Source organism: Antechinus flavipes, chromosome 4 (assembly GCF_016432865.1).
Source record: "Antechinus flavipes isolate AdamAnt ecotype Samford, QLD, Australia chromosome 4, AdamAnt_v2, whole genome shotgun sequence".
Classification (NCBI taxonomy): domain Eukaryota; kingdom Metazoa; phylum Chordata; class Mammalia; order Dasyuromorphia; family Dasyuridae; genus Antechinus; species Antechinus flavipes.
In genome coordinates this window covers 12,644,120-12,671,406 of record NC_067401.1, presented here as the reverse complement: position 1 = coordinate 12,671,406, position 27,287 = coordinate 12,644,120, and the positions used below count along the sequence as shown (strand labels likewise).

The 27,287-nt window shown below is 38.4% G+C and overlaps 1 protein-coding gene across 8 annotated transcripts in view; it reads left to right on the top strand.

The window, feature by feature from the left end:
• The window catches only part of DGKG (diacylglycerol kinase gamma), a 257,067-nt gene that overhangs the window by 113,580 nt on the left and 116,200 nt on the right, over nucleotides 1-27,287 (top strand). For all 8 annotated transcript variants that reach the window (XM_052000062.1, XM_052000065.1, XM_052000064.1 and 5 more), the window contains 8 exons: nucleotides 2,103-2,195; nucleotides 8,087-8,179; nucleotides 10,597-10,680; nucleotides 14,506-14,592; nucleotides 15,404-15,523; nucleotides 20,566-20,652; nucleotides 21,358-21,453; nucleotides 26,143-26,216. In XM_052000062.1, coding sequence (XP_051856022.1) covers nucleotides 2,103-2,195; nucleotides 8,087-8,179; nucleotides 10,597-10,680; nucleotides 14,506-14,592; nucleotides 15,404-15,523; nucleotides 20,566-20,652; nucleotides 21,358-21,453; nucleotides 26,143-26,216 — 734 coding nt within the window. The remainder of the gene's footprint in view (nucleotides 1-2,102; nucleotides 2,196-8,086; nucleotides 8,180-10,596; nucleotides 10,681-14,505; nucleotides 14,593-15,403; nucleotides 15,524-20,565; nucleotides 20,653-21,357; nucleotides 21,454-26,142; nucleotides 26,217-27,287) is intronic.

Here is a 27,287-nt window from a genome sequence, read left to right as displayed (position 1 = left end):
TTACTAGCTTGGTGGCCTTAGAAAACTTACTGTGGTTCTCTGAACCTCAAACTGCTCCCTCTTTAAGAAATGAGGGATATTATTAGACTAAACTGATTCTGAGGTCCTTTCCAGCTCTAGGTCTCTGATTCTGCATTGGAAAGTTCCTGATTTCATTATAGGCTCTCTCTCTGTATCTCTCTGTCTCCATCTCTTTCCCCCCTCTTTGTGTGTGTCTGTATGTATGTCTGTGTCCTGTTCTTTCAAATTCATCTTAAGTATTCATAGTCTAGTGTAGTGATCTTTTTCTTTTAAAATAAATAGAATAGTTCTCTCTCGGGGAGAGCAAGTTTCTCAGGGCGGTTTTCTTGGAGGCAGCTTTAGTATCAGTTCAGATCAATAATTACCCCAAAAACGTAGCCAGGTGATAAAAGTTCAGATCTTTTAGTGTCTCCAATATAGCCCGATTAGCTTAGAAGCCTCTCTCTCTGCTTGGTTCCAAGAGCTCCCTCCGAATGTCTCCAAATCCAAAGGTTTTGTCCTTTAGCCTCTGCCTCTGCTTTCTTCAGCCTCCAGACAGCACAAAGATGGAATGAATCTCTTGTCTCCTTCACTTGGGGCTCGACTAGCTTTCTGGAAAGTCTTTCAGACCAGCTTGGTCTCAGTCGGGGAAGTGCAGGAGCCCAGCCACCACAGAGAGCCTTCTCAATCTCCCGCTCAACTCTCGATTCATAGCTTCTTCCTCTCAAAACTCTTCTTCCGCTACCAGCCAGCCAAGTGGAAAATATTCTGGAGTGAGTCACTCTTCACTGGCTTATATATGACTCTTCTGAGGAATGGGATTATGGGTTTTCTCCCATAGTGCTCTCTGGCCCTAAGAGCTTCAAGGGAGGTGTGAATTCAGATATTTCAGGTTCTGGCCCAAAACATCATCTTGTAAGATCAGATCAATAATCTATCAACTCTAATGAGTTAGCAGTTTGTAAAGATTCCAACATCCTAGGAAAAGATGCATCCAGTTCAAATCCATTTGCCTTTGCTCCCAAGGCAGATTAAAATGTAAATGTGAAATTTTTAACAAAAATTTTAAAATATAGTAGAACATCTATTGATGGATGTTCATTTGTGGTTTTCTGAATAAATGTGTAGCCAGAGGAATCTCTCTTTATTTGAGTTTGTTACTAATATTATATTCTCTTTTTAAAGAGTTCTGAAGCCCCCAATAATGAACTGACTGACAAATTTGCTGGTATTCATGGGCACGAGAGTTCCGTAAGCATGGATATGCATACATCAAAAGAACTGTTGTTTTTGCAACATCTTCTGGTTCTGTAGCATTTCCCAGACATTTCCTCCTTCTTGTTTATCAATGTCTATTCCAAATGATCCATGTTCAGGGTCTTCAAATTAAAGCAACAACAAGCATAACAGCCTTAAGAGCTCCTAGATAAGTCCCTTTAGACCTTCTTTAATTTACAACATGGTAAAGTGAAAAGAACTTCTGGGGTCAGAAGAGCTGGTTCAAATCTTACTTTGGTTATTTACTAGCCGTGTGACTTTAGAAAACTTAGCCTGGCTCCCTGGACCTCAGGCTGCTCCTTCTTTATGAAATGAGGGATGTTACATTAGACTAAGTTCTATGGTCCCTTCCAGCTCTAGGTCTCTGATCCTGCCTTGGAGAGTTCCTGATTACATCATAGGCAGTGCTCTCTCTCTCTCTCTCTCTCTGTCTCTCTCTCTCTCTGTTTCTCTGTCTCTGTCTCTGTCTCTGTCTCTCTCTCTGTCTCTCTCTCTCTCTCTCTCTCTCTCTCTCTCTCTCTCTCTCTCTGTGTTTCTCTCTCTGACTCTCTGTCTGTCTCTCTCCCTTCCTCCCTCCCTCTCTCTCTTCTGTTCTTTCTTAAGCATTTGTAGTCTAAAAAAAGATGTGTCAAACTCAAGTCCATTTGCTTTCATTCCCAGTGCAGAGTAAAATATAAATGGGAAATTTTTAACAAATTTTTTAATAGAGTAAAAAATTTATAATGTTCATTTGTGGGTTTCTGAGTAAATGTGTGGCCAGAGGAATCCCTCTTTATTTAGTTTGTTATTAATGTTACTTACTGTTTTATTTTCTCTTATTAAAGGAGCAAAACTTCTTAAATGCATTGCAAAAACTGGATTTGCCTAATGAGTCTGACTACACCAGTTCCATAAACATGGATATACAGAGATTAAAGGTACTGTTGTTTTTGCAATATCGTCTGGTTTTATAGCATTCTGATGTCTCTGTCTGTCTGTCTGTCTTCCCCCCTTTTCTCTCTCTGTTTCTCGTTCCCTCCCTCTCTCCTTTCTTTCCCTCCTGTTCTTTCATCTCAATTAAATATTTGTAGTCTAGGAAAAGAAGTATCAAACTCAAGTCCACAGATCTCCACCCCAAGTAAAGATTAAAATATAAATTGGAAAATTTTAAGAAAATTTAAAAATAAAATCAGATGGTAAGGGGTTAGAACAAATACATATATGGAGCATTACAGGGGTCTTGGCTAGTCTTAGACAAGACTCTGTATTTGCTTATATGTGGATCCCAGTTAGAGTCCTGGGTGGGCAGTCCCAGGATGAGCTAGAGTACTAACACATCAGAGTCTGCAGCCATAGTTGAACTGGAACCTTTCACAGTTACAGTGCAGATCAGAGTGCTTGTGGTCACTCAAAGACCAGAGCACAGGCCAGGAGATCATACCACCTTGGAAGAACTGAAAATTTACAATTTCCCTAAAAGTTTCTCTGAAAACAGCCACATTTCAAAACCCCTAAAGTTTGGGACAGTGCTCCACTCTGGAAACAAAGCCCTACTTTAACAAAATTGTAAAAAGTCATTAAGTATGGGTAAATAAGTAAGCAAGCAAAGAAAGATTCTAACTATATAAAATTACTATGGTGACAAGGAAGATCAAAGAACATACTCAGAAGATAATAAAGTCAAAGCTTCTACATTCCAAGTCTCCAAGAAAAATATGAAAGTCTCAGACCATGGAAGAGCTCAAAAAAGATTTTGAAAATCAAGTAAAAGAAAAGAAAAATTGTAAAGAGAAATGAGAGCAATGCAAGAAAATCATGAAAAATGAATCAACGGCTTAATTAAGGCGATACCAAAAAAATGAAGAAAACAATCCATTAAAAAACTATCTAGACCAAATGGTAAAAGAAAAAAGCCGATGAGGTGAAGGAATGCCTTAAAAATCATAGATGGGGAGAAATGGAAAAAAATCTACTGAAGAAAATAACTCCTTTAAAAGTAGAATTGGAAAAATGGAAAAGAAGGTTCAAAAGTTCACTGAATAAAATAATTCTTTAAAAATTAGAATTAAGCAAGTAGAAGCTAATGACTTTATGAAAAACAAAAAAACAATAAAATGAAATCAAAAGAATTTTTCAAAAAAGATGACAGTGTAAAATATCTCATTGGAAAAACAACCAAACTGGAGAATAGATTCAGGAGAGATGATTTAAAAACTATAAGACTACCTGAAAGCCATGATAAAAAAAAAAAAAGTAATTTTCCAAGAAATGATCAAGGAAAACTGCCCTGATATCTTAGAACCTGAAGGCAAAATAGAAATTAAAAGAATCTGCCAATAATCTCCTGAAAGAGATCCCAAAATGAAAACTCCCAACAATATTATAGCCTAATTCCAGAGCTCCCAGTCAAAAAGATAATATTGCAAGCAGCCAGGAAAAAACAATTCATGTATGAGGGAGCCTTAATCATAATAACACAAGATTTAACAACTTCTACAATAAAGGATCAGAAGATTTGGAATATGATATTCCAGAGGGCAAAGGAGCTAGACTTACAACCAAGAATCACCTACCCAGAAAAAATGAGTATAATCTTTCAGGGGAATAAAGATATTAAATGAAATAAAGAATTTTCAAGCATTCTTAATGAAAAGACCAAGAGCTGAAGAGAAAACTTAACTTTCAAATATAAGACTCTAGAAAAATAAATAAAGGTAAACAGGAAAGGGAAATCAGAAAGAACTTAATGAGGGTGGACTTTTTGTATTCCTACATGGGAAGAAGATACTTGTAACTCAAAAAAATGTTGTCATTATCAGGGAAATTAAAAAGATTATTAACATATACACATACAGAGAGAGAGAGAGAGAGAGAGAGAGAGAGAGAGAGAGAGAGAGAGAGAGAACAGGTGTTAGTTAAATGTGAAGTGGTGATATCGAAAAAATTAAATTAAGAGCTGAGAGAGGAATGTACTGGGAGAAAGAGAAAGGAAGAGATAGAATGAAGTACATTATCACACATAAAAGAAGCAATTTAAAAAAAAAAAAACATTTACAGTGGAGGGGAAGGGGGACGGTAAAGGGGAGTGAGCGACCTTTACTCTCATCTGATAGATCAAAGAGGAAATAACATGCACACTCATTTGAATTTAGAAATCTATCTTATCCTACAGGATAGTGTAGAGGAAGAGGATTGGGTAGGGGGTAATAAAAGGAAGGGCAACTTGGGGGATAGGGGTAGTCAAAAGAAAACATTTTGAGGAAGTGCATGGCAAAAGGAGAGAGAATAAAATAAAAAGGGGAAATGCAGTTAGCAAAAAAATTGTGAGAAAAAAAATGGAAGCATTTCTCTGATAAAGACCTCATCTCTCAAACGTAGAAAAATGAGTCAAATTTATAAAAATAACAGCCATTTCTTAACTGATGAATGATCAAAAAGTAACAATACAAGGATTCTGGAAAGATGGCGGAGTAGGTTGATAAATTTCAAGGTCTCCCAATTTCTGCCATAAATATAACAGATTTGTGCCTTAAGGCACACATAGACCGGTGAAAAATCAAGAAGACTTGAGGTAGAACAGGGATCTTCCTGATACAATCTGAGAAGAAGAAAGACCCAAAGCCAGGATTAATACCTGTGAAGTGCAAACATCTCAGAAACACCAAGTGGGGAGTCTGGGGCATGCTGAGTGTGGTTGGAGCCTCATAAGGAACCACAGAAACTTTCATTTCCAGGACCATTTGTGGAATATGAGTCTGAGTCTGGGAAGACTGAATGAATTTGGCCCTGGGCAAGAAGGAACCAGCATACCCATGAGTGCTGAGGCAGTGGGGCAGGGTTGCCGCTGACAATGGGCACTTGCTGGAGGGGAGAGCTCTTGCTTTGGGGTTCCTAATCAGAGGAGAGAGGTGAAGTGAAATCAGAGACACCATCCCCTCCACCCCAAGATTAGAGGTACTTACATTAATATTTCTTATTAAAAAACAAAATGAACCAGCAAAGAAGAAACATACTATAGGAACAGGAAAGACCAAGTTTCATCTTCAAAGGAGGATGATAAAGTTAAAAAAAAAAAAGCTTTCACCCCAAAGAGTAATATAAAATGGCTCCCTACCCAGAGATAATTTATTGAAGAACTCAAAAAAGAATTTAGAAGTCAAATGAGAGACATTGGGGAAAAATTAAAAAGAAATAAAAATAAAAACCATTCAAGAAAAACAAGATCATGAAAAAAAAAAATTTAACCAACTAGAAAAGGAGATACAGTCTTAAAGACAAAAGTAATTCTTTGAAAATTAGAATTGCGTTAAGGGGAAGCCAGTGAAATTAGGAGAGACCAAGAAATAACAAAAGAGATTATAAAGAATGAAAAAATAGAACAGTATGTGAAACATAAGAAAAATGACAGATCTGGAGAACAAATCAAGAAGAGAAAATACAAGAATAATTGGACTGCCTGAAAGTTGTAACCAAAAAAAGAACCTTGACAATAATGCAAGAAATAATCCAAGAAAATTGTCATGGAGTGATAGGGGAAAGTAGAAATAGAAAAAATCCACTGATCACCACTTCAACAAAATCCTTCATGGAAAACATATAGGAACATTATTGCCAAATTTTGAAAACCCCAGATCAAAAAGAATATTTTGCAAGAAACAAGAAAAAAACAACTCAAATGTGCTAAAGGTACAATTAGAATTGTACAGGATTTTATCAGCAATCACAATAAAAGACCACAGGTCCTGAAATCATCTCTTATCAACAATCAAAAGAAGTAGGCCTATGACCAAAAATATCATATCCAGCAAAACTATCTATAATATTGAACAAAAAATAGACATTAGATGAACTTGCAGATTTTCAGAACTTTCTATCAACCAACCTGAACTTAATAGAAAATTTAACCTATAAGAACCGAAAGCAAAAAGCAATTTCAAGGAACTCAACATGGATAAATTGTTTATTTTTTTAACATGGAAAATGTATAACATATGTTTAAGACTGACATCAGCAATAGGGCAGCTCAAAAAAAATTAGGGCACAGTTAAGGTAAAAATAGTAATCATGTTATACAAAGGAAGAAGAGACATAAAGACATTGACAGGGATTGGGCGGGGGGAGGGAGAGGAAGGCTCATAGTTCTGAAAACTACTCACATCAGGAATGAATTAAATCAGCAATACTACATATATAATATGAAGGGTACAGCACCCTCCAAAATCTCTAAAGAAATAAGGTAGAAGGGATTGGCAGACAGGGAAGCAAAGGGTGAGCCACGAAGACATGGATGGGGAGAGATTAATAGCAAGGCAAGTGAAGGAGCAGGATTAAAGCAAAGAGTCAGCAGGGATAGGAAAGATATGTCTATGTGTTATGTGTGTGTGAGGTTGTATGTTTGTATGTATATATGCACATAAGTATATATAAATATATCATTTCTTAACTATAGCCTGCTTGAGGGTGGGGTAGAATGAAAGGGAGAAAAAGAATAAAGTAAATAAAGTATGTAGCAGAAAACCAAAGAATAATTTTCAAGGATGTAAAGAAAAGATGAACACTCATGAATATAATTTCTTCTACTAATAGATATATACTTTATTGAACTGGAATTTGTTGTTATATATTTTGAATTCTCCCTGATATTCTTCTGGGCACATGACAATATCCTCTTTTGTTTTGTTTCCTTTTGTTTTGTATTCCTTTTCTGTTTTTCTTTTTTCTTATTGTTTCTTTAAATAAAATAAATTTGGGGGAAAAAAGAAAGAAAAGAAAAAGAATAGTTTTCAGTTGAAGTAATCATAGACATATGAAAAAAAGTTCTAACTTACTATTGATAAGGAAAAAAAAAACCAATTCTGAAGTACCACCACATATCTATTAGAGTGGCTAATAGAAGTAAAAGGAAAATGACAAATACTGGGAGGATGTGGGGAAAATGAGACATTAATGCATTGTTGGTAGAGTTTTGAACTGATTTAACTATTCTGCAGAACAATTTGGAACTATGTCCAAAAGGGCTATAAAATCACATATACAACTACCAAGTCTATATCCCAAAAGAGATTAAAAAACAACAAAAGAAGAGAAGGTATTGTACAAAAAAATATATATTTATAGCAGCTCTTTTTGGGGGGCAAAGATTGGAAACTGAGGAGATGCTCATCAATTGGATGATGGCTGAATAAACTGTTGTATGTAATTATGATGGAATACTATTGTGCCATAAGAAATGATGAACAGGGTGCTCTCAGAAAAACCTGGAAGGATTTTCATGAGTTGATGTAAAGTGAAATGTGTCGTATAAAAAGAAACAGAAGTATTATAAGATGATCAGCTATGAATGACACAACTATTGTCAGCAATACAATAATCCAAGACAATTCTGAAGGACTTAATAATGAAAAATATTATCCTCACAGAGAAAGAATTGATGGTGTCTGAATGCAGATTGAAGCATATTTTTTTAAACTTTATTGTTTTGAGGGGTGTTTTTTGGTCTGTGTTATTCTTTCACAATATGACCACCATGGAAATGTTTTGCATGACTACACAAACTATATTAATTGCTTGAATTCTCAATGGGGAGGGGAAAAGTGGAAGGAAAAGAAAAAATCTGGAACTCAAAGTTTAAAAATAAATGTTAGAAATGTTCTTATATGCAACTGGGGAAAATAAAATACTAAATTTTTTTTAAAAACCAAAAAAAGTGAAACATAGTAGAACATCTATGTTTATTTGTGGTTTTCTGAGCAAATATGTAACCAAAGAAATCCCTTCTTCTTCGAGTTTGTTGCTAATGTTATTGACTTTTTGTTTTCTTTTTTCAAAGGAGAAGAAAGCCTTTGATAATGAATTGATCAACTTATTTGTGGATGTTCCTAGCCTTGTGAAAGTCATAAAAACGGACATACAGAAATTACAGGTACTATTTTTTTTTTTACAAAATCTTCTGTTTTTAATTCATTCGTCACTTTTGTAGAATTTCTAAATCCTGATATCCTTGACCTGGTTCCACTGGGAGATGGCAGAATTTATAGCGCTTAGGTCTTCCAAAGTGCTTGTGTTTTCCCAAGAATGTTGATGATTTAGCTTTCCCATTGATAGCTCAGAAGGTATATATAATCCTGGGCCGCAGAGAGGGAAACATGAGTCAGCATTGTTTCAGGGCAAGCGGAAAAGCTAATAGGCACTCAGGATGGTACCAGAGCTATGATCCTATTGATGTCAGAAACTCCCAATGAGGACATGCCCTCCACCCTCCAAGATCAATACCTATTCTGCTGCTGTTATTCTCAAAGAGTTATGGGCACTCTGGAGTTATGTGCAATTAAAAAGGAACATGTTCATTAATTTATTACCATTAACGGTCCATGCCTGGGCACAAAATATTTCATTTATTTTTTAAACAGTATTTTACTTTTCCAAAAACATGTAAAGATAGTTTTTTAAATTTTTTTTAATTTTTTTTTTTTTTTTTTGCTGAGGTAATTGAGGTTAAGTGACTTGCATCGGGTCACATAACTAGAAAGTGTTAAATGTCTGAAGCCAGATTTGAGCTCAGATCCTCCTAACTTTAGAGCTGGTACTCTATCCACTGCGCCAACTAGCTATCCCAAAGATAGTTTTCAACATTCATTTTTGTAAGATTTTATGTTCCAAAATTTTTTCCCTCCCTCCCTCACCTTCCTCCTCCCCAAGATGCAAGAAAAATCAGACCAAAAGAAAAAAAAACCCAAGAAAGAAAAAAGTAAACAAAAAAAGGTGAAAATATTATGTTGTGATCCACATTCAATCTCCATACTTCTCTCTAGATGTGGATGGCATTTTCCATCCCAAATCTGTTGGAAATGCCTTGAATCACCACACTGTTGAGAAGAGCCAAGTCTATGACAGTTGATCATCCTATAACATAATCTTGTTTTTACTGTGGACAGTGTTCTCACTCCTCTCAGATCAATTCATCTAAGTCTTTCTCAGCTTTTCTGAAATCACTCTGCTCATCATTTCTTATAGAGCAATAATATTCCATTACATTCATATACCGTAACTTATTCAGCCATTCCTCAACAGGTGAGCATCTATTCAATTTCTAGTTCCTGTCCCTACAAAAAGAGCTGCTACAAATATTTTTGCACATAAGAGTATTTTCCCCTCTTTTATGATCTCTTTGCTACATAGACCCAGTAGTGACACTGCTGAATCAAAGGGTATGCACAGTTTGATAGCTCTGAGAACATATTTCCAAATTGTAGTTCAGAATGGTTAGTTTTACAACTCTATCAATAATGCATTAGAGTTCCAGTTTTCCCATGTCTCAAGATTTATCATCTTTTCCTGTCATCTTCCAATCTGAGAGGTGTGAAGTGGTACATCAGAGTAGTCTTAATTTATATTTCGCTAATCAATAATGATTTAGAGCATTTTATATGACTCGAGATGGCTTTAATTTCTTCATCTGAAATTTAGAACAAGCATTTATTAAATACTTGCTGTGTCAGGCACTGTGCTTAGTACCTGAAATACATATGCGCACACACACACACACACACACACACACACACACAAGAATAGAATCATCTGGAGAGAGCCATCTGCACCCAGAGAGAATAGGTGTAGTGACTGAGAGTGGATCACAACATAATATTTTCATTTTTTAAATGTTGTTTGCTTGTATTTTGTTTTCTTTCTCATTTTTTCCTTTTTTTATCTGATTTTTCTTGTGCATCACGATAACTGTGGAAATATGTATAGAAGATTTGCACATGTTTAACATATATTGGATCACTTGCCATCTAGGGGCAAGAGAAAAAAAAACCTGGAATGCAAGATTTTACAAGGGTGAATGTTGAAAACTATCTTTGAATATATTTTGAAAATAAAAGGCTATTATAAAAAAAAAAAAAGAGGAATGTTAGACTAGACTAAGTTCTAAAGTTCTTCCCAGCTCTAAGTTTGTGATCATGTGTTGCAAAGTTCCTGAGTTCTTCATTACATCATAGGCTCTCTCCTTTCTCTCTCTCTCTCTCTCTCTCTCTCTCTCTCTCTCTCTCTCTCTCTCTCTCTCTGTCTCGCTCTCTTTTTCTCTCTGTTCCTTTCATCTGAATTAAATATTTGTAGTCTAGGAAAAGTCTAAGAATTGAGTCTAAGGTTTGAGACCTATATACCTGCACTGCCAGTACAGATTAAAATATAAATGAGAAATTTTTATCATCTTTAAAACACAGCAGAATATCTATAATGTTCATTTGTGGGTTTCTGAGTAAATACATTGCCAAAGGAATTGCTTTTTATTTGAGTATGTTACTAATGTTATTGACTTTTTATTTTCTCTCTTCAAAGGAGCAGGAAGACTATGATAATGAATTGTTTACTTTAATAGCGAATGTTCCTGGACTTGCAGAAGCCATAAAACTGGAATTAGAGGTATCATAGTTTTTGCAAAATCTTCTGTTTTTAATTCATTCATCAGTTTTGTAGAATTTCCAAACCCTGATCCAAGAATTCACTCACAAAACTCAATGATAAGATACTCCTCAGATCCCTGACCTGGTCCCATTGGGAGATGGCAGCATCTCTAGTGCTTAGGTCTCCCAAGCCTGCTTATGTTTTCCCAAGAGTGTTGATGATTTTGCTCTTCCATTGACAGCTCAGAAGGCATACATAACCTTCCGTGAGAGAGACAGACAGACATGGAAATAAAGACACACAGAAAGACATAAAGAAAGTCAGAGAGGGACAGAGACAGAGATAAGTCAACAGTGTTTCAGAGCATGCAGAAAAGCTTATAGGCTCTCAGGATGATACCAGATATGTGATTTTATCAGTATGAGTGATAACAAGCATAACAGCCTTAAGATCTCCTGAATAAACCCCTTTAGACATTCCTTAATTCACAACATAGTACCATAGAAAGAACTTCTGGGGAGAAGATCTGATTCAAGCTTTATCACAGCTTTCTTAGCTATGTGACCTTGGAAAAACTTACTTTGGCTATCTGGACGTCATGCTGCTCCCTCATGAGGGATGGAAGAAATGCCCTTCGTCCATGAAAATCAATACCTATACTGTAGAGAATTTGTTTCCTAGGGCACTCTGGAATTAAGAGGAATGGAAAGGAACAAGCATTTATTAAGCACTGGCTATATCAGGCACTGTGCTTAGCATACAACATGGTGTACAAATAAAAAGAATAATCAGAATCTCTGATCTCAAGAAACTTGAGCATGTTACTGAGAGCCCAAGTCCATAAAACTGATGGTTCCCAAGTTAATGGCTATATTTTTGTAGTATTTGGCTTCCCAGGCATTTTTCCCTTTTTACTCATCAATGTCTCTCCCAAATAATTTATAGTTAGTGTCTTCAAATTAAGTTAAGGACCATCAGCTTTAACATCCTTAAGAGTCCTTGGATAAGTTCCTTTAGATCTTCTTTAATTTACAACATGGCACAGTGGAAAGAACTACTGGGACCAGAAGATCTGGTTCAGACCTTACTTTGATCACCTACTGGCTATTGTCTTTCATTCTCAAAGAGGTTCAAGATGACATCACAAAATGACAACCCAGTGTATCATGTCCAACTGTGGCTGATCAAACCAATATGAACTCAGAAGATTATCACAGATCGGCACAAATTACAGAGAAGTCCATGTGAACATTTGGAGTGGAGATGTCTTTAATACTGTCATTTAAGAGGACTTATGGAAAATCATGGCAAAATTTAGTTGCCTGTGATTTCAGAAAAGCCTAGAAAGATCTACATGAACTGATACTAAGTAAAGGGAACAGAACCAGGAGAACATTGTACACAGTATCAGTAAGCAGTATTATGTGATGATCAACTGTGATGAACTTGGCCTTTCTCAACAATGTAGTAATTCAAGGCAATTCCAATAGACTCGGGATGGAAAATATCAAGCATTCTGAGAGAAAATTATATAGATTGAATGTGAATCGAAGTATTCTATTTTCACTTTTTATTATTTATTTTCTTCTTTCTAGTAGTTTTTCCCCCTTTTGATCTGATTTTTCTTGCACATATGACAAATAAGAAAATATATTTAGGAGAATTGCACATAAGCAGCTATATCAGATTGCTTGCTCTCTTGGGAGGGGAGAGATAAGGAAGAGAGTGAGAAAAATTTAGAACATAAAGTAGAACACAAGAATGTTGAAGACTATCATTAGTGAAAAAAATAAAATATTATTGGGAAAAAATGACAGGACAAAGAAAGTAGATGTAAACAGAAAAATTAAAAATTGTTGAGAGGTTATGTGCTGAATTTAATTGTAAATTGCTATTAAGGATGTAATATTGACATTTTATTAAAAGTTCAATATTTGGCATTTTAAAAAATTTAGTTGATAGGCTTTTACATTTTCCCAAGCATTAGTGGAATGAAGCTGCTTACTTGCTCCTATGCTTTTTAACATAATGTTCTCAGCAATGTTGTCAGATACTTTCAATAAGGATGAAAAAAATGGCATCAAGATCAACCACTACACTGACAGCAAATTATTTAACTTGAAAAGCTACAAGTCAGCACCAGGAGAGGGGAATGTAACTTTTTGTTCACATTTGATTGCACACTCAATGCATTTTCTGAGGCTGGGATTCCCCAGAGTAGGGATAGATTTTCTGCTACTTGTGCTAATTTTGGCCTGACACAGATTCTCCACCCAAACAACTATATGTGGAACCATTGATAGCAGCAGATGGAGAAATTTTCAAGGTTGTAGATAAATTCATTTACCTTGGTAATATACTTGCCAGGGATGTCCACTTAGAAAATGAGGTCGACACCTGTATTGCCAAAAATAGCTCAGTGTTTGGAAAGCTTTGAGAGAGAAGGATTAGGTTGACTACCAAACTGAAGGTCTACAGAGCCATTGTGCTGCTCTCATTGTTCTATGATGGTGAAACCTGGACGGCGTTATCAGCGCCATGCTGGAAACTGAATCGCTTCCATTTGAATTGTCTTAGGAAGATTTTGAAGATCACCTGGCAGGACAAGGTATCAGGACACTGAGGTCCTTTCCTGAGCAGAACTGCCAAGTGTTCCAACTCTACTGAAGAAAGCTCAACTCCAATGTGTTGGTGTGTTGTTTGAATGCCAAATGTAGGCTTGCCTAAAAGACTAGTTTTTACAGAGAAGTCCTATAAGGCAAGTGCTCACACAGAGCAGAAGCAGCAATGCCAGGACATTGTCAAGGTCTCTCAAAAGAAATTTGGAACTGATTGTGGGATGTGAGAAGCTCTGGCACAGGATCACCCAGATAGCATGCCCTCATCAGTGAAGGCACTGTGCTCTGTGAGCAAAGCAGAATCGCAGTCACTTACTAGCTGTGTGACCTTGGAAAGTTTACTTTAGCTCCCAGAATCTCCATCTGCTTCCCCCCTTATAATCCAACTAGATTGGGTTCTGAAGTCCCTTCCAGCTTTTCAGTCCATGATCCTGCTTTGGAGAATTCCTGACTGCATCATAGACTATCTGTCTGTCTGTCTTTCTCTTTCTCTCTCTCTCTCTGCCTCCATTTTTCTCTCTCTGTCTGACTCTCCCGTTCTCTGTTTCTCTCACTTTGTCTCTGTCTGTGTCTCTCTCTTGGCTTCTATCTTTGCCTGTTTCTGTTTCTCTGTTTATGTCTGTCTCTCTCCCTTTGTTTCTCACTTTCTCTCTCTGACTGTCCATATGTCTCTCTTTGTGTTTCTCTCTTTGTCTCTATCCCTGTTTCTGTCTGTCTATCTGCTCCCCTCCTCTTTCTCTCTTTTGCTTCTATTTCTCCGTTTCTGTTTCTTTGTTTATGTCTGTCTCTCTCTCCCTTTGTTTCTCTCACTTTCTCTGTCCATGTCTCTCTTTGTGTTTCTCTTTGTCTGTCTCTGTCCCTGTTTCTCTCTGTCTCTCTCCTGTCTCTGTCTGTCTTTCTGTCTCTCTCTCTCTCTGTCTCTCTCTCTCTCTCTCTCTCCCCCTCTCTCTCCCTCCCTCCCACTCTCTCTCTCCCCTTCTCTCTTCTGTTCTTTCATTTGAATGAAATGTGTATAGTCTAGGAAAAATGTGTCAAACTCAAACCTATTAGCCTTTACTCCCAGTACAGATTAAAATATAAATGGAATTAAAAAAATTTTTTTAAATACAGTAGAACTTCTATGATATTCATTTGTGTCTTTCTGAGTAAATGTGTGGCCAGATGAATCCCTCTTTATTTGAGTTTGTTACTAATGTTATTGTCTTTTTATATTCTTTTTTCAAAGAGGGAAGCCGCTTTGAGGGAAAGTGGCAGAGAATATGATGCTCGTGGTCGTGACAGTATCGTAAGCATGGATTCGCAGAGATCAAGGGTATGTTGTTTTTGCAACATCTTCTGGTTCTGTAGCATTTTGTTTACCAAACATTTCCCTCTTCTTGTTCATCAATGTCTATCCCAAATGGTCCATAGTCAGTGTCTTCAAATTAAAGCAACAACAAGCATAACAGCCTTAAGAATTCCTAGATGAGTCCCTTTAAACCTCCTTTAATTTACAACATGGTAAAGTGGAAAGAACTTCTGGGGTCAGAAGACCTTGGTCACTTATTAGCCTTGTGACCTTAGAAAACTTACCCTGGCCCCCTGGACCTCAGGCTGATCCTTCTTTATGAAATGAGGGATGTTACACTAGACTAAGTTCTGTGGTTCTTTCCAGCTCTAGGTCTCTGATCCTGCATTGGAGAGTTCCTGATTATATAATAGGCTGTCTCTTCCTCTCCCTCTCCCTTGTCTCTCCCTTTCTCCTCCTCCCCTCTTTCTCCTCCTCCTCCTTTTTCTTTTCTTCCTGATTACATCATAGACAGCTCTCCCTCCCTCTCCTCTCACTTTCCCCTCTCCCTCCCCTGCTCTTTCATCTGAATTAAAGATTTGTAGTCAAGGAAGAGTAGTATCAAACTCAAGCCCATGAGCCTTCACTTCTAATACAGATATATATGTATAAATTATATATATACATAATATGTGTATATATATATATATATAAACTTTTAACAAAATAAATAAAAATACAATAGAACAGAGGTAAAGTTCATTTGTGATTTTCTAAGTAATTACATGTCCAAGAGAATCCCTTTTTATTTGATTTTGTTGTTAATGTTATTGACTTTTTTTTTCTTTCCTCAAAGAGAAAGAAAAGCAGTATTTTGAGCGGGTCCACCAGAGTCTCTCTGGCTACCCTTACGCCTGACTATTCCCTAAGTGAGCTACCGACAGAAACATCCACCACAGATGAAGATGAATTTGAGGTAATTCTGTTTTCAGTTCATTCACCCACTTAGTGCTATCTCCTGACCCCACCCAGGAGCTCACTCAGAAAGCTCCGCCCTCTCTTAGGGAGAGAGCAGTATCCCTGGTACTTAGGCTTCCCAATTTGCTTGTGTTTTCCCAACAGGGCTGAAGATTTTCCCTGTTCATTGAGAGCTCACTGGGCCACAGAGAGCAATAGAAGTCAGCAATGTTGCAGGACAAGCAGAAAAGCTTTAAAGGCTCTCAGGAGTAGCAGACCTGGGATCTTATTGGTGTGAGGGACTCCCAGTGAGGAAATGCCCTCCACCCATGAAGATCAGCACCAATTCTGCAACTTATATTCTTAGAGAGTTAGTTTCCTGGAGTACTGTGGGGTTAAGTGAGAAGAGAAACTATGAAGTACTTACTCTGTGCTAGGCACTCTGCTAAAGACTTTACAAATCATTTGATTCTCATAACCCCCTTGTAAGTCATGTTATTATTATTTCTATTTTATAATTTCAGAAACTGAGGCAGAGTTTAAATGATTTGACCAGGATCACACAGCCATTTTTATCTACAGAACTTGAACCTGGGACTTCTAGATTCTTGCCCAAGATAATACTTTGTGTCCTGCCTCTTCTGGGTCTGGGTTGCCTTAAAGAGGGATGGCATTTTGAAAGAGGGGGAGGGTGGATCTGCTGTCTTCCCCTCCCCCGCCTTAGACACATCTGGGAGTACTGAGTTCTGTTTACATGCCATGTTTAAGCAAGGACTTTGACTAACAGGAGAACAATGGGGGAAGGGGGAGGTGGGGAAGTGGCAATATCTTTGTGGAAAGGGCCAGTGTCTTTGTGGATGCCCAAGAGCCTTTCGAGAGAATCGCCAGAGCTGATTCAGATGTCATCTCCAACACTTCCTAACTGTGTGCCCTTTGGACTTTCAGGGGACCTTCATATCCCCTTGCCTCAGTTTCCTTATCTGTAAAATGAAGACATTAGATGTGATGGCCCTGACCCCTCGCTCTTCAGTGCTGCTACTATCCTACATGAGAGACGTTAAATAAATACACGAGTTCAGGAAACCCAAATTCTAGTTCCAGCTCTGCTCCACGCAAGTTTCTTCATCTGCAAAATGGGAACGTGAATAATTATATTCTAAAGCAGTTCATCTCAGAATCAGGACAGCCTCTCTTCAAGTCCCGTCTCTGAGACATAGAGGGTTGTGGGACTCTGGACAAGTAACTTTTCAGCATCCCAGAAAACAACTCAGAAACCATCAGTTACCAAGCAGGTGTTGAGCTGCCTCAGTAAAAGAATAGAGAGTGCCCTAACCTAGTGAATCATGGGTTCACATAAGGATAATTCATCATCATAATCTTCACATGACTTAGCACAAGGTCATTATGAGGTAACAAATACCACATCATAATTTACAACAGAGGAAAGAGGCCCTAATCCTCACCCAGGGGTAAAGCTAGTAAAACCAGAATTTTCTGAAGTACTTTCTTCAATTGAGCTTATTACATCACTATGATAATCAGTGGGGAAATAAAGCAAAGCAAAAAACAACTTCTACCTTCCCAGAGCATACGTTCTTTGATGGGAGAGAGGGGACAGGAGTCAATTGGAATTAAATGATTTGCTCAGGGTCACAAAAGTGAATGAGACCCCATCTGAATTCAGGTCTTCCTGATTTGGGCTCAGTGCACCACCTGAATTTACATTCTAATGGGAGAGACAGACATGAAAATCACACAGAGGAACACATAAAAGATTTCTATGGAGTCAACAAAATCATTTCCAAAGGGAAAGCTGGAGGGATCAGGAAAGAGTTTCAGCAGAAGGTTGGATCTGAACTGTCTTGAAGGATGAGATTCGCCAACAGATTAGATATGGAGAAAAAGGCGAGAGCCAGAATGACACTTAGATGACAAGATGACCTTAGATACCTGGTGAAATAATGAAAATGTTAGGGAAATTCATAAATGATGAGAATCTAGGGGGAAAGAGAAATATTGTCCTGGTCATGGTGAGTTGGAGATGCACATGGGATGTCTAGTTTGAGATGTCCAAGAAAGGTAGTGATTCAAGACTAGAATTCAGCAGAGAGATTCTGGCTGGATGCATGGATCTGGAAACCATCTCATGGGAGCTGATGATATAACCAAGTAAAATTGTATAGAATAGAAAGAGAAGGTGGTTCACAAAAGAACCTGAAGAATACCCAACGTTAGTGGATGTGACCTAAACAACAAACGAAATGAGAAGGAACAGATGGGGAAAACTAGGAGAGAGCAAGATCACTAAGACATGGAGGAGAAAACGTCCAGAAGGAGGTGGGATGAGGATTGAGGAAAAAAACATTAGATTTGACAATTAAGAGACCATTGGTGACTTTGGAGAAAGCACTTTCCATTTGAATGATGATGTTGGAAGCCATATTGCAGAGAGTTCAGAAGTGTGAGGAATGGCAGTTAGATGGCACAATGGAGTCAGGAGGACCTGAGTGCAAATCTAGCCTCAGACACTTACTAGCTGTGGGATCCTGGGCAATTGCCTCCAAAACAAATGAGGAAAAATAGGCATGCTGATTATAGGCAATTCTCCCAAGTTTAACCATGAAAGAGATAAGGGAGATAGAATGAGAATTAGGATCAAATAAGTTGTTTTTAAGTATAAATCATCTTATTTTTAATATGTTGCCCTTTCATTTGGACCAGTTTGTTGCTGAACTAAATCTGCTCAGTGCTCTAAGAAAAAAGTTATTCTGAGTCAGAGTTCTGAAACACATGTTCATTCTAAATGACAAACTGTAGTACCCCAGCACTGTTCTATGACATGAGAGAAATAGTGTGTCTTTTTATAGACAGATGAGAATTTGGTTACTAATCATAAGCTAAAGAATTCAGCATTTGAACCCAAAGAGATCAGAAATAAAGAAACTGAGAGAGAAAGGAGGTATAAAAGGACAGATTTCCAACCTGCACAATTAAATTTGAAACTAGAAGTGATGGATACAACAGTTGTTATAGAAGAGTAAGTCCAGTTGAGCAAAGAAATATCTTGAACACAAAGAATCATTGAATTCACCCAGCAAATCAGATGGTTTGGATGAGTATTATTCTAAGAAGATGTTAGTCAAGCACTGTGTGAATCAACTAAAAGGAACGTGAAACATTTGTTCCACAAAGAAGCTATGTCCATCATGAAATTTTTTGGACATTTTCTATCTGTATATCTATCTAGACAAAAGACTAAGTTTACAAGGGCAGAGTTGTACATCCAGACATTCTAGAGAGCAATTTGGAACTATGCTCAAAAAATTATCAAACTGTGCATACCCTTTGATCCAGCAGTGTTACTACTGGGCTTGTACCCCAAAGAGATACTAAAGAAAGGAAAGAGACCTGTATGTGCCAAAATGTTTGTGGCAGTCCTGTTTGTAGTGGCTAGAAGCTGGAAAATGAATGGATGTCCATCAATTGGAGAATGGTTGAGTAAATTGTGGTATATGAACGTTATGGAATATTATTGTTCTGTAAGGAATGACCAGCGGGATGAATACAGAGAGGACTGGTGAGACTTACATGAACTGATGCTAAGTAAAACGAGCAGAACCAGGAGATCATTATATACCTCAACAACAATACTGTTTGAGGATGCATTCTGATGGAAATGGATCTCTTCGATAAAGAGAGCTTTAATTGATCAAAGATGGACAGAAGCAGCTACACCCAAAGAAAGAACACTGGGAAATGAATATAAACTGCTTGCATTTTTGTTTTTCTTCCGGGTTATTTATACCTTCTGAATTCAATTCTCCCTGTGCAACAAGAAAACTGTTCGGTTCTGCACACATATATTGTATCTAGGATATACTGTAACCTATTCAACATGTAAAGGACTGCTTGCCATCTAGGGGAGGGGGTGGAGGGAGGGAGGGGAAAAATCGGAACAGAAGTGAATGCAAGGGATAATGCTGTAAAAAATTACCCTGGCATGGGTTCTATCAATAAAAAGTTATTTAAAAAAAAAAAAGGAAAAAAAAAAAACAAGGGCAGAGTTGTGAGTTATATTCACCCATAGACCTCCTGGACAGGTTTTTATACTTGTGTCCCACTTCTCTCTCACAGATACTATGTGAATTGGTGGGAGAGTGTGACCCATTTATATGAAGAATGTGTTGTACTTTAGGATTCATGCACTGACTTTAATGTAAATATCTGTGACATTAACTCTTGGATCTTATTGCTAAGCAAATAGTTTTGTTTAAGATCTAAAAGAATTATCATTTGTGTAGGACGGTGACCCTTACCCAGACTTTCAAGTAAAAAAAAGTGAAAGGGATTTATTATGATATCATGAGAAAGGGCAACTCCCAATAGACAATGCGTCAGTAGCAGAGTGCAAAACACAAACTGCAAAGCACAAAATTAAATAGACCAGAAGTACCCAACCTCTCTTCCTCCCCATCCTCGACCTTTTCTCCCATTATCTGGGGGAGTCCAGGCTTACTCTCTAAACAAAGAAGTCTATCTCAGAAATAAAAGAATATTAATAACAAACAAACATATACAAGCAGATATTCTCAGATGAGAGAATTGTTACCTGAATTCCCAAAGCTATCATTGCCTTTAAAAGTACTTAAATACTAATTAAGAGGTGGAGGGAACAGGAGGGGGAATGTTCATCCACGACAATCTCGAAACCTGCAGCTTTTTAGCTATATAGATCAACTTATTATTGCAAAGTCTCAAGGCCATATTCCCATGAGAGGTCTTCACTCGGTTTATCCCATACATCAGTATAACTGGCTATTTTGTGTAAATGAAGCCGCATTAGGGTGGACTCAAAACTGAATTGTTGCAAGAGGGAGTATATTTCCTGACAAGACAGGAACTCCTACTCCCATCATATATATTCATGTCATCTCCTCTGTTAGAATGGAAATTCCTTGAGGGCAGGAATTCTTTCTTTTTCTTCTTTATTTTTTTTTCCTTGTATCTCCAGTATTTAACACAGAACTAAGATTTGGCTGGCTTTTTTTTCTTTCCATGAAGGAGTACAAAGAAATGCAGGAGGATGAATATTCACAGAAAGACAGAACCATGGTGCACTTCAGGAGAGCAATGAAGAGGAAGTCTCTGGTACAGTTGCTTGCTCAGCATTTTCCATTGTTCCTCCATTATGACTGGCCTCCTTAGATCAAAACATACCATTCAGGGATTCATTATCAAGTTTGGATGCTAATGTGCCTTGTCCTGCCCTCAGCCCATTATGATATTACCAAGTAATTAGAATTTAAGTATCCTGATTTCCCAAAAATGTTCTTTATTTATCCAGTCCATTAACAAGTCAACAAAGATAGAATAGGAAAACCCATAGTCAGGCGAAATGTATTGTGACATTTGTCTCTGAAAGGACTCAATAGCAAGTAATTGATGATAAGCATTTATTAAGTTCCTACAAAGTGCCTGGCACTGGGCTATATACAGTGTGAATGCAAATTTTAAAATTGAGATAATCACTGCCCTAATTTATACTTAGGGGGGATGAGGGGAGAAAAAGAAGCTTGGGGATAAAAGGACAAAAATTGACCTGGAGAATCTACCATTCTCCTGGGCAAATATTTCCTTTTTCACTTGTTTTTTGTCAATCTCTGCCTCCATGGACCACAACCAAAGCCTACAAACTAAAGTTTCATCTTGCAGTAGGAGAGGTTAGGGAAATAAGCTTGAGTTGGCCAAAGAATACTTCTTTGGAAAGTTCCTTAGCCCCCCATAGTGTGTTTCCTTGTATTAACCACCTTTGATCTAAGATATGGTTGGCTTTTTTCCCACCTCTTCTCCTAGGTCAGAGAAGAGGGGAATGAATGCTTCATCTCCAAGGCTGCTCTTGCGGAGAATAAACCAATCCAGCCCTCCTTGACGGATGGACATGGATTACAGGTACAGGAATTTGCCTGGAATCTTTTATTTGCCATGTATCCTGCCATTTCGTAAAGTCTATAAACTTCAGACACTTGATCTTGGAAAATCCATTAGCCTCTCTTGACCTCAGTTTCCTCATCTGTAAAATGGAAATTGGCATTTAATTACCAAAAGTGGTTGTGAATATCAAATCAGATAATATATATTTTGTAAATGATAAATCGTTGTAAGAAACAAAATATCTTACCAAGAACTCCACCGATTCGTTGATAAATGCAGCAAAGTTTATTTTACAATTCTTGCAAGAATGGGTGCCTAGGTGCCTTTGAAACTCCAAAGGCAGCATTTTGTTTCCTATCTTGAAGCACAAGTTCCCCCCGCCCCAATCCTCATTAATTGGATGTTATGAATATCCACCCCTCATTACCTAGCCCAGACCCTGCTCTCATGGAGCTTACATTCTAAAAGGGGAAAGCTAACAGGGGAGGATTAGGGACAAAGAACAAGACTCTTTTCAAATCTCAGGCCATCACCCCTGATTGCAAAAGTCAGTTCCTGCCCCAAGGAGCTTACATTCTTGATCAGTCCTTGATGTTCTTGTGGGTTTCAGTTTTTTAATTTATGTTCCATTTCTCCAATTTAATTCTTATAACTGTGGAAACCTAAAATGTCCATCCATTTGCCACAATCACTATAGAAATGCTCGCTACACAAACACAACCCTTACAAGGGTGAATATTAAAGTACTTCTCCCTGGACTTGTCCCACCATTACATAACAAAATCTTTGGAACTCGTGTCCCAACTTCCTTTACTTAAGGAGAGTCACATGTGGTCCTTCCATTGGCAACCAAGAAGGGATATCCAAAGTAGGACTGCCAAGATCTAAATCCAAGTGGCGGGCAGGCAATGGGACAAAATGGGATTTCAGAGTGTGATGCGCCAGACAAAAACAATAGTATAAAATCATAGATCTGAAGCGGGAAGGGACCCCAGAAGCCATTTTAGCCCCTCTTTATATTGCAGAAGAGGAAACTGAGATCCAGAGATATGAAAAGACTGACCAAAGGCCATATAGATAATTAATTCAAAGAAGCAAAATTCACACCCAGGTCTTCTGGAAAAGCTCATGGGAATATAGACTTGAAGCTAGAAAGGGCCTCAGAGGTTACTTATTCCAATACTCTCGTTTTACAGATTAAAAGACAAATGAAATGACATTTCCTGAAGGAATCTGGTAATATATGGCAGTCTCTTCTGATTCCAGATCTAGGGCCATTTAGACAGCAATGTAGGGTTTAGTTTCCTTTACTTACTATAGGAAATGGGAGTGGAGTTAGGAGGGAATCTTCCACCTGGAGTTTGCCCTGGCCAAGCACTATGTGAGATGCTGTATCCTTCCAATGGTATCCTCTTAAGGAAGGACATGAACAAACTTTAGATTGTCCAGAAGATTGACCAAAATGGTAATGAGGGGGATCATTCCCCCACCCCATCTTCTCCTGAGAGCCACAGAAGGAAATTAAGATGTTTAACCTGCAGAAGTGAAAACTTTGGGAGGCTATGATAGCAATCTTCAAACCTTCAAAACGCCCGGTAGTAGGGGGACTTGATTCATCCTGATGTCTGAGCAGAACTCAGAACAATGAATAGAAGTAATGGAAAAGCAAACTGAAGTGAGACTTACTTAAAGAGAAATATTTTAAGAAGATGCTAGAGAACTAGGATAATCTGGGAGCAAACAGGAATATCTTGATAAATGTTTAACTGGCTTTTAAAAAGAAAAAAGTTTTCCTAACACACTTTTAAGTTTAACCTGCATCATTAACCTCTCCATTACTTCCTAAAATTGAAGTAATTGATCAAAAAATTAACAAAAATCAAGCCCTAACCTTTAGCATTTGTCCATTTCTGAGATGTAAATGTTCTCAGTGAGAGTTTAACAGTCAGCTCTCAGCAGCCTGCCTGAACTGGCAGCAGCACATGCCCAATAGCAGATTATCTCCTCAGCTAAGACCTTGAGCAGCATCTACAAGCCATTCTTCAGGGATTTAATAGGGATTCTAAATTAAGAGCTGCTTGGACTAGACAGCCCAGAGATCACTGCCAACTCTGAGATTCTGTGACTCTCAGAAATCACATGACTTCTGGCCAATGGTCTAAGGTAAATATTCATTCTCAGTCTTTCCTCTGTTCTTGTCTAAACCCCAGTATTCTGAGTCTTTGCTCTTCCTTGCCAGAATGGGGAATAAAAAGAAGTAGAAAGGCATCGGGTGGTTTATCTTTCTTAGTCAGCTCTCTGTTCATGGATGGAGGGATAGGTAAATCTTATGGCTTGAGAGTCTGCCTTTAATTACTGTAGTACACCTTGCTTTTCTCCCAACATGCTTCACTAAGAATCTGTCACAAAACAGAAGGGTTAGTGGGGTTTCCCACACTCTCTCTGCTTTTGCTCAGTGTTTTGGATGAATGGTTGTCAAGCAATGAGATCCACAAAGCAGAGTCAGGAAGGAAGAGAGGTTGGGCTGGGGGTTTGAGCCATATCTCAATTGGAAACTACTAGAAGAAAGATAAGCAATGGAATTGCATGTGAACCTTCTACCTGCTTCTCTATCTTTTCCTGGCCATAACATTGTAGAATTTAGTTCTTAAATGCAAGTCAAGTGATACAGTAAGGCGATTCTGTTTCCTTTGCCTATGCCTCCCATAATTCATTTGGAAGATGTCAATTAACATAGTCTTGAAGATAAACTCAAAGAATGTACCAACCTGCCTTGCTTGTCAATCAAGTAAATGGCAACAATTTTTCCCACCCACATCACTGTTACTTTGTCTCTGCCAGGAGGCTACTGCCAGAGTTTAATTAGTAACAAGCGCCCCTGTGCATCTCCACAATGAGAAGGGAGAAACAGGAAAGGTTCTTAAAGAAAAGGAGAGGAAGGAAGAAAAATGAAAAGGAGAGAAAGAGAGGGAAAAAGGGAGGAGGGGGAAGAGAGAGATAGAAGGGGAGAAGGATAGAAAGAAAGAAAGGCAGAAAGGGGGAGAGACAGGGAGACAGAAATAGAGAGGGAAAAGTACAGAAAAAGAGAGATTCAGAGGGGAAAAGGAAGAGAGACTTCACAGACCTTTCATTAAAAAGGGAAAGACACAGAGTAGAAGATAGGCAACCTCAAAAGTAGTAAGATTCTGCATGATGATGAGATCAAGATAATGACTATCCCTATGGGTGCCTAAGGAGGTAAAGGTCTAGGTCACAGAAGCAGAGTCATACAATGGAAAGAACACTGGCTCTGGATTCAAAGGATGTGGATACAAAGCTGACCTTACTTGTGTGACCTTGGACAAATCACTTTACCTCCTGACTTATCCGTAAAACTGGTGAGGGGTCCCTTCCAGCTCTGAATCTATGACTGTGAGTTGAGATGATTAATAAGCTGGCCAGACTGATATGTGTACTGATGTTCCCAAGTAAAAGGGGCGGAGAGGAAGATGTGAACGAGATCTTCAGCTCTTTGAGAAAGTTGAGAGAATAATACTTGGTGATTGATTCTAGGGTGTAGTTGAATGGATAGAGTGAACACCAAAAGATTTCTGGATGATAGTGGCAAAAGAGCTCTCTGAAAGTGGTAATGGGGAGGCATGTGAGTAGACCTTTTCCTAATAATCTCATCATTCAAAAAGAGAAAATGAACAACGAAACTGCTCTTCTGTGGATGATCTTGGTCTGTAACAAAGAAAAAATGACAACTTTATGAGAAGGTAATAAGCCTCCCTTTAGAGCACGTGATAAAGAACAAGAAAGAAACATACTCTGGGATATGTCTAAAGATTGTTTCAAAGAATTCAGAGAAAGGATAGTTGGCATCCCATATATTAAAATTCTATAGGGAAAGTCAGCCAAGAGCTGATTGGCTCTCAAGAAAAGGCAGGAAGTGGTTTGTGCCAGATAGGTTAAACCATTCCCACCCCAAAACTTTGGTGGAGATGACTTAGAAGCCTGTGCCCAAAGTCCCGGGAATAACAAGAACACCCTGGCAACCAGCCCCACATCCAGCCAGCTCCACGGCTGTCATCCAGGGAAGCATCCCTTGTGGAGCCACCACCCACAGCCACTAACCACCAACCTATTCTACCGACACTCTGGTAAATGTGTCACAAGCCCTATATCCACTGTATCCCTGTAATATTAACAAGAGAGACAATCCTTGTAGAAATCTGACCTGGCGGGGCAGCTAGGAAGTGCAGTGGGAAGAGCACCAGCCCTGAAGTCAGGTTGAGTTCAAATCTGGTCTCAGACACTTAACACTTCCTAACTGTGTGAGCCTGGGCAAGTCACTTAACCCCAATTGCCTCAGCAGATAATAATAATAATAATTTTTCAAAAAAGACATTTGACCTGGCAACTACCTTAGCAGGTTCAGCAGCCCTTTGACGTGTCAGCAACCACAGCTACAGAAAACCCAGAGAGAAAGTTCCCCCACCAGAGTCCTTGACATTTTCAGATGGTTCCTCCTCAGAAACAGATACAGGAATGCCTGGAACATATTCCTATTAGAGGAACCTCTGGAGGTAGTGAGCTCCCCATCAGTGTAGACCTTCAAATGAGAAACTGGATGATTGCCTGTTGGTATGTTCAGGAGAAAGCTGGCTTAAATGATCTTGGAGGTTCTGTGATTCTGTAAGCGTTTTCTTGCCCCGTGTATTTCAGATTATTCCACCGAAGGACACACATCCCCTGCTTGTCTTGCTCAATCCTAAGAGTGGAGGAAGACAAGGAGAAAGGTATGTATTATTATTATTATTTTCTTAAAGAAGAAAGGCCTGGAAAGCAACCATCCTTGAATCCCTTATAGTAAGCTTCTTACGTCACTGGAAATTGCAGAGGCACCCCTTTTTCTCCCCTATTTTTCAACACCTTTCTTACTCAAAACTATAGAAAGAACTAAGGGGATGGGTGATCTGGTGAGTTTAGGCAAAGTTATTCTGGGAAAGAAGCTATAGTCTTGGGTCCAGATAGAGTCAGAAATTGGACCATAGTTATGAGGGATGTGAAGAGTAGAAAAAAGACCAAGAAAAGAAATCTTCACCAGACCAATTTGCCTGAGACATGTCTTTGAGAAGAGCAGGTGTTCATCTCATCAGCAAGAATCCATCTGGACACATTTTAGAGACTTCTGGCAGAGAATGAAAGAAAATTAATATTTTGAAGTAGTTTCTCATTGCTGGTCACAGAGACCGCCACGTTTGGGGGCAGAGGTCATTGCAACATAGCCACCAAGAGCTAAGTTTCACAACTATGTTTAAAATGGAAGCAAACTTGGACAAAGAAGGAAGATTCTGGGAAGGTTTCTCTGTTTCCAGAGTTTCCATAAGCCTTAGACTTCATACTTAAAAACAACCCAAGATTTGGTATTTTCTAACTCGGTCCTCTCCCACAAGCTTCCCCCTGACCCTCCCTCCTCGTTCCTACATAGGCTCATGATCCAAAGCCTTCTCCCATGCTCTGAAAGCCCATTCATGATGGGCAGTCACACCACCAAAGGTATAAATAGGACCCCCAAGAAGGAAAAAAAACTAACAAAATGAGGATTCTATATTCTTTTTTGCTGATGACTCCTATTGTGCTTTGATGAAAAAAGAATATTCAGGTCAGAAGGCTGTCAATCATTCCACTCCTCCCCTTTAAGGGAGAGGCAGCCCTCTTCCTGTTGAGGTGGTCAGGGGCCCAGAACCTGCCATGGCCTTCAGCTTGTCCAGTCTCTCTGCCTTTTTGAAGAGATCCTCATCACATAGGTTGGAAGCAGACTGATGAGGTCATCTGTCTGCTATAACTGCTTCCAGTGACATTTCCTT